The sequence below is a fragment of the Carica papaya genome, chromosome 6, assembly GCF_054855325.1.
Source record: "Carica papaya isolate Zhongbai chromosome 6, ASM5485532v1, whole genome shotgun sequence".
NCBI lineage: Eukaryota > Viridiplantae > Streptophyta > Magnoliopsida > Brassicales > Caricaceae > Carica > Carica papaya.
The window spans coordinates 1,276,110-1,284,582 of NC_142314.1; the positions used below are offsets into that span (position 1 = coordinate 1,276,110).

At 30.1% G+C, this 8,473-nt stretch overlaps 1 protein-coding gene across 1 annotated transcript; it reads left to right on the forward strand.

Moving 5' to 3' along the window:
* The first annotated feature begins 1,880 nt into the window (after positions 1-1,880).
* CYCD3;1 (CYCLIN D3;1) lies at positions 1,881-3,791 on the forward strand. The gene is made up of 4 exons (XM_022031608.2): positions 1,881-2,563; positions 2,652-2,853; positions 3,018-3,148; positions 3,236-3,791. The coding sequence occupies exons 1-4, from the start codon at positions 2,099-2,101 to the stop codon at positions 3,497-3,499; spliced, it is 1,062 nt and encodes a 353-aa protein (XP_021887300.1). The 5' UTR covers positions 1,881-2,098; the 3' UTR covers positions 3,500-3,791.
* Positions 3,792-8,473: the final 4,682 nt, after the last annotated feature.

Sequence of the window (8,473 nt, forward strand, 5' to 3'; positions counted from 1 at the left end):
TCGTGTTTTGGTGATTCGGCTCCGATCAACCTGTAGAGAAAAGAATGGTGATCACGGTGATATAAAAATTGCATCAAACGGAGGCCAGGAAGGGCCTCATCGGAGGCAAAAACCAAGAAGGGGCGCGGCGGCGCTGCTGGGTTTCGGCCGTGTTTTTCGGCCGTTTGGCCGGGATTTTAGCTCCGATTTGGCCACAGGGGAAATCAGCGTGGAAAAACGAGTCGGGGGTATGAAATTTACCTCGATCGGCGGTCGGAAATCTCTCCGGTGCGGCGGCGGGTGGCGGCGGCCAGCGTCTCCGGCGTCTGGTTCGTCTTCTCCGGCGAGGGCAGGCGGCTAGGGTTTTTGTGGTCTGGTGTGGGGGTTCTATTTATACCCTTTTGCCTTTTGATCTTAGCCGTCCATTTTGTTTTAATCTGGGTCGTCCGTTTTTTGATTAAATCTGGGCCGTCCGTGCGATTGCATCTGGGTCGTCCGTACACACTTGATCTGGGCCGTCCGATCGCGCGTACGCGGATCGCCAACGTGGCCCGTCCCCGGTCGACGTGGTTTTGCCACGTGGCATGTCCTGGTTGGCCGGGACTGCTGACTGGGTCTGCTGATGTGCCCCACCCCCCCCCCCCCCCCCCCCTTTTTTTTTTTTTCTCCTCTTCCAATTCCCGGGCGTTACATGTGGGGACATCCTTATGAATTCTAATGGATACCAGTAGGCTGATAAAAGAGAAAATTGTTGTTTCAACCGATTGCATATGAAATTATAGTATGTGCTATGTCATTACCTCTATAGATTGTTTTTGTAAATTTCATTACGGTAAATAATTTTATTTATGATAAATGATTTTTCTTAATTAAAATCTCAATTAGTTATTTTTATGATTTCTATCAATCTTCATTTATGTGTCGGTGAGTAACGAGGTATTTTTACTAGGTTAGTATAGCTCATTCTTTCATTAACCATTTCAGATCAAGAGGACCAAGATTTAGAGCCCGATCTACAAGAGGATTGCGAATAGGACGTTCAGTTGTTTAGTTTTAATTTATTTTTTTGGTTATTAATTATTCTTTTAAAATAATTATTCCCGTAAGTCCTATTTAATACTTTCAGTTATTGTGTAAGAAATGTAAACTTTAACTATTTATATCGCTTCCACACTAAATTTTATAATTTATTTTATTTGAAATTTCTGAAATCGTTACAATTTAAAAAAGTGAGGATTAGTTCGGAATAAACATGTATATAAGAATGAATTAGGTAAACATTTGACTGAAGATTTGAAAAAATTGATACATTTTAAACAAATTTTGATTTAAGGTTGTCTTACAAGTTAACAACCCTATATTTAATATATTTTTTATTAATAGTACGCGATGTATTTGCAATGCTCGTAAGTATCGTAAGTCGTATTTAGTATCGATTTATATATATTTGATTAGGTCATAAGTTTTTTAAATTCTAAGATATAATATATATATTTTTAAATGATGTATAAAAATATTAACCTTAATTTTTTTTAAAAAAATAATATAAATGGTGATAAACTTAAAAGAAGATCTTGAATATGTGGGGAAATTAGAACAAAGTATTATCATCCACTCAATTATATTATTTATATATAGTCAATTTTTTTAACTTTATATTTTGCTTTTTAGAATTAATAGAAATGAAACTCAAAATTTTCTTTACTATTTAAGAAGGTCCTTAATTATTTTATAAATTAATAATCGAAAAACTCATGATATTTTTTAATAAATTCATATACTAATTATTTTCATAATACATATACATATATATATATATATAACCATAAAATTTATAAAATACCCAAAAATAAAAATTAAAACTTTATATAGTAATAAATAAAAAGGACACAAAGTGAAACCCACTGTCATAAAAATCAACCTCTCTTTTCTTTTTCTTCTCTCCATATATACGCTTTCGCCTTTCTTTCTTCCTCCTTCTTCCTCCTTACCTGCTTCTCTATGCAGAGAAATATGGTTATCAACCTCTCTTCATTTCACCTTCTCTTTTGTGAAAATGAACGCTACTGAAACCAATCTCAACTGAACTGGACTTTCTTCTTCTTCCAAGAAGATAACAATGGCGATACAGAGTAGTACTCCTCCCTCTCTGCTAGACCATCTGTATTGCCTGGAAGAAAGATGGGAAGAAGTTGAAGAAGCTGCTGAAGAAGCTTTCCAGAGCTTCCCAGGCTCTCAGCTTTTCTTGCTCGAACAGGATTTGTTCTGGGAAGACGAAGAGCTCCTCTCTCTATTCTCAAAAGAAGAAGAACAACAGAGTCGTTTCAGTTTTATCAATGTCGAAAAAAATGATTTTCTAGATGTGGTTCGTAGAGAAGCTGTGGATTGGATAATGAAGGTCATTTCCCATTATGGGTTCACCACTCTTACTGCTATTCTCGCCATTAACTATCTCGATAGGTTCCTCCGTACGCTCCATTTCCAACGAGAGAAGCCATGGATGATTCAGCTTGTTGCAGTGACTTGTCTTTCTTTAGCTGCAAAAGTTGAAGAAACCCAAGTCCCCCTTCTCTTAGACCTTCAAGTACGTCCATTTTTTAATCATGAATATATAACTTTTCAGTTCCATATTTCGTGAAAGTTTACAGACATGGATTTTGTTTTGTTTACAGGTGGAGGAGACCAGGTATATTTTCGAGGCTAAAACCATTCAAAGAATGGAGCTTTTGGTCTTGTCTTCACTCCAATGGAAAATGCACCCTGTAACTCCACTTTCCTTTCTTGATCACATTATGAGAAGACTCGGCTTAAAGACAAATCTCCATTGGGAATTTCTCAGAAGATCTGAGCGTCTTCTTCTCTCTCTAGTCTTCCGTAAGTGTTAATAAACAAGCTCATCCAACCCCAGTGTCCGCCATTTTTGCAGAACGTAATTAATAATGATAGTAAAAAACAAAAGAACATTGACCATATCTAACGATTACCCATTTGTTTTCTCATCATTTTTCTTGATGGGCATCTGTTAATTTTGTCTGCAGATTCAAGATTCGTTAGTTATCTTCCATCTGTACTAGCTACTGCTACAATGATGCATGTTATAGACCAAGTGGAGCCCTTTAACTCCATTGATTACAAAAACCAGCTTCTGGGTGTTCTTAAAATAAACCAGGTTTGTCACCAGAACAATCATTACGTCCATTAAAAACTCCATTAGAACTTAATCATTAACTAATAATCAAACTACCCATTGAAACAGGAGAAGGTTAATGAGTGCTACAATCTGATCCTCGAGCTCTCGAGGACCCACGTCAATGGCGGATACAAGCGAAAGCGGACGAGGGAGGAAGATGCAGAAACCGAGCCTAGCAGCCCTAGTGGCGTGATTGATTTGGCGTTTAACAGTGACAGTTCAAACGATTCTTGGGCAGTGGAGTGTTCAGAAACAGAGCCTCGTTTTAAGAAGAACAGAGCCCAAGAAATGGTTGCCAAACGAGCCTTTGTCGACATTGTTAGTCCTTAGATGGTAGACCAGACGTGTGAAATTCCAATAATACCCTCGGATAGGGCAACTTGGTGTAGCGATCTGAAAGGGGTAGGAGTGGAATTTCACTATGTCAAGAGACAAGAGAAGAAGAGCATTTAAGAATTGTACGCCCCCTCTGTTCTGGGTTTTCTTCTCTTTTCTCTGTTTTTCTATTTGAAGTTTGGTCTTTTCAGGGCAAATACTTTTTAATATGGAACATATATATATATATATTTATTAATAATATTTTAATATTTGTTTAATAAATTCAACCAACATTTTTGTTTTATTCATTATTCTATATTATTATACTATTATAATGACTCTCTGTTCCCTTCCATGAGATCCAATTCTCAAAAAATGAGAAAGAAAAATCTAAATCAATTAATTAATTAATTAATTAAAAGTGTTTGGTTAGGGAGAAAAAAAAAAAAAATTGGTTTGAAAATGGCAGGGAAAATTTGATTAAACAAGTTGTCGGCCGGCCAGTTGTTGGATTTTATTATATATTATTTTCTGGGTTTGAGTGCTGTTTGGTTCAAAGGAAAATTTTTTCTTTCTTTTCCCTCATGTTTTGACCTCGTTACATGAACCCATCTCTCACTTTTCTTGAGGTGACCTTAATCCTCCCCCAATTCCAACCTAAATATATATATATATTTTGATATGCTTTTATTATTAATTTTTTTTTTAATATATTGAAGTTTTTGTTAATTATTATGAATAATATTAAATTTATTTGATTATGGGTTTTTTTTTTTGTAATTGTGAGAATTGTGTGATTAAATAAACGAAATTAATAATTAATTACAATTTTTTTTTTAAAAAAATATATATATAAAAGTAAAAATATATTTATATAAATACCCATATTTGAGATTTTAAAATTAATTTTAAAATTAATTAATTAATTAGGTAGCAAGTCAATAGGTCATGGTGTATAGGAAAGGAGACAATGGCATATACATATAGGCAAGGCAGGTTGTACTATATAAGTATAGAAGTCTATTCTTCATTATTAAAATTTTTAAGTATAACTTATTTTGGACTAGGATTAACTTTAATTGAAATTTAATTTTGGAAGGTGTTTGGCTTAATTTCATATTAATTAATTGTATTTTAATTAGATTTAGTAATAAAAAATTATAAGTTTGGTGGGTAATTTAATTGGTATGATCATAATTCTAGACTTTCTAAAATTAAGTGGTATTGACTACTTACATATATGTAGATTATTCATAATCATATAATTTATTAACTTGTCTTTTTGCTACTCAAATATGTCATAGTCAATACATACATATATATATATATATATAAGGAAATATAGGTGTCAATTCTCTATTTTTAAAAAATATTATATAATATAATACAATAATATATAACAATTATTTATTTATTTTTATCATATAAAAGTAAAACTACTATAATAATACAAATAAGAGTTATACATTTATTTAAGTATAATAATAATTATTTATTTATTTAATGTAGTAATATATATAATAGTTATATTTAAATAATTTAGTTAAATAATAATTTAATTAATTATTAAATATTATTTATTCGAACCATATTTTAAAATTTATTAAATACTCTAACTAGTTCAATTTTATTTGTCAAAAAATAAAAAGAAATTAAAAAATATTAAATACCAAAATATAATGAGTACCAAACTTTGAAAACTAATCTAATAATTGACTTTAGCAAATAATTTTACTAAACTTTGGGTGACAAAAGTTGTGTCACATAATATATATACATATATATATATATTATATTGTTTTAATTAGAAACATTACAATAACAATTGTACCATATCCATAAGGGTATTGTACTACCTATAGGTACTATATATAATTTATGGCATGAAATTATTATATGTAGTATATGTAACTACAACTCATATATGTAGGTTCCAATAATTTGAGAACAAATATAGTTGTAGGCATGAATTATTATTTGGTGATGGCAAAATAGGTCTTTTATTGAGCAACATTTAGCTTAATAATGGATTCATGTAGAATCATTTATGTCATAACATGCTTATAATTTCTTGTAAACCCTAAAAATTAGTTCTTGATCATATCAAGAAATCATAAATGGCAACCACGATATAAATTTACTTTTTTTTTTGCTTTCTAAATTGGAATTAAAATTTTATTATCAAGAAATTAATTCGAAATAACAATAACTCAAATAATTCATAAATTATATTTTAACTACATATGTAGACACGTATTATTTATATAAAAAATTAAATTTTTTATTCGAATCGGGTTTTTTTTTATATAAAAGATGACTAAATTAAATATAATATATATATATATATATGTATACATATTAGTGTAAGGATTTCTTGGACTATAAAACAAATGGGAATTTTTCTTTTGTTTAGCTTTTTGTTTTCAATAGTCTTTTCCTTTATTCCTTTTCTATAGATCATAATGCAATTAGAGTAAATTGGGAAATCTTTTCCACGTTGAAATACCCAAAAGTTGGATCCAAATTGCAAAGAACACATACCCACAAACATATATATATATATATATATCAACACTTATATATACATATACATATATATATATATATATGTGAGTGTTGATATTCATCTATGGTCATCTTTTGGCTAAAATGCGCCGCCAAGATTCATTATGCGCATCATAGTGGATTCTTAATAAAAAGCATTCGTGCTTCAATGGAGTGGAGTATAATTCTTTTTTTTTTTTTCCCCTTTTCTTCTTTTCTCAAGCTAAGAATTCTCTTGCTTTTTTCACGTGTAATGCTACATATACATATATAAATTATACGTATACATACATTTATATAAAATATAGTTCCTTTCTTTATTTCTATTGGTTATATATTGAATTAAAATCCAAGCACCTCACACTTTGTTCCCTTTGTTGGATAAAAAATTATACTACTCTAAATTTATAATGACAGAGATTTACTAGTCAATTATGATACGATTGCAAAGTAAATTTCATTCTATCGTTTAAGTATCTACGTACTAAATTATTTAGGTCACGTACAAATTCAAATAATATATTTAAACCAAATTAATTTAGCTTTAATATAAATCTACAAGCAAAAGGAAAAGAACAAATGGAAATTAATTTAAAAATTTGAAGAAAACGAAGAGAATTTAGCATTTAGATTTCAAGAACTTTGAATTTAATTAATTAATTAGTTTTTGTTGTTTAGTGGAGCACTCAAATAGGACCCCATAAAAAGGTAAAAGGAGGGAGAAATGGGGGGAAGGTAATTTTCAATTTGGGAGACAAAAAAATCTTTGTTGTTGTGGGAGATTGTAGTGTTTGGTCCTTATTTATTTATTTACTTTTTTGAAAATTTATAGACAGAGTTGGTGTAAGTATAGATTGTAAGCATTCGTGGCAATGGTATAGTAAGGCTACTCGTGATCATCAATGATGATGATGAACAAGAGAGATATGAATTTATATATATATATATATATATAAGAAATGGAAACAGCTTGCTCCCAAGAACCAAAAGATCATGAAGGTCAGTTTGTGTCCCTACATCAATTATTGTAGAATAATATGATCATGGATTAATCTTTTGACTTGGGTCTCTACTTTCCTTAATTCTCTTACATAATAAGATAAGGTTATTAAGATTATAGAATGTACTTTATATTTATAAATTAGAATGTATTTTAAATTTAATCTTTTTTTCTTTTGTAGCATATTTCGTGTTTAATTTTTTTTTTTATAAAAAATGTAATGTCTGAAGATGATTATGGAGACCCAAATTAAAATTCTCTTTAATATTAACTGAAATGTCGGATCTTTTATATTTATAAGAACGACCATACGTGTATTGATTGCTTAATTCGCTAAACTCAGCATAGATATATATATAGAGGATATGTTTAACTTACTAAACTCAACATGAATATATGAAACATTCTTTGCATTCATTTCTAAATCGGTGATCGTAGTTCTACTTTTAACTTTTTAGATAATTGAAGATTAGTGTTTACATTTATTATTATTATTATTATTATTATTATTTTTTGTGTGAAGAAAATAGCATGAAGAATTCATTAAGAGTGTGTTGAAGTAAGTTGTGAGTTATGACAAATCATGAAGTTCTAAAAATACAATTTTTAGTACTTGGGAATTATAATTATAAAAATGAGATAATCGATTCTTCTCATGAAGTTATTGGATACGTCTTATATATATATATATATGGAGCTAATTGATTTCAATTTAAAACACAATGAATAATTAGATACAATAACAAAAAATTAATCATAATAAATCAATCGATTAAAGACTAATTTGAAATTTAATTTGGGCCAAAAACCCTATTGTAATTTTTCTTCAATCTCTCTTTTCTTTTCCACAGCTGTAAAGTCTAAAGGACACTACAAAAAGAAAGGGACCATCTGGGTATGTGTGTGCATGGCACTATTTTGCTTCTCTCTCTCTCTCTCTCTCACATATAGATACATTCGGGTATGTAAGTATATGTTGTTTTACTAATAAGCAAAATGGAAAGAGCATATATATATATATATATATATAGCATTGATATATAAAGCCAGACCAGTAAAACACACACACAAGTCTTACTTTTTTTTTTTTTTTTTGTGGGTTTATGACTTCATCTGCCATTTTTAGCCATGGTTCAATCAATGACTCTTTTTGACTGCAGAAAACCTCAGTACCCTAAAATTGCTAATGATCTCTATCTTTCAATGATGTTTGTTTCCCACCAAACAAGAGATTTTCAACATGCAACCACTTCAATTTCCTCATATTTTTGTTTGTTTATCTTCTTTTTAAAGCTCTCAAATCAACTCCCTCCTTATTTACCATTTCTCATCTCATCACACTCCCTCTAATTGATTAATTTTTCATCAATTAGTAAATTTTGTAGCTTATAATTTCCCCGTATTCCATTTGTTTTTACTAAAATGGTAAAGAAAAAAAAAAA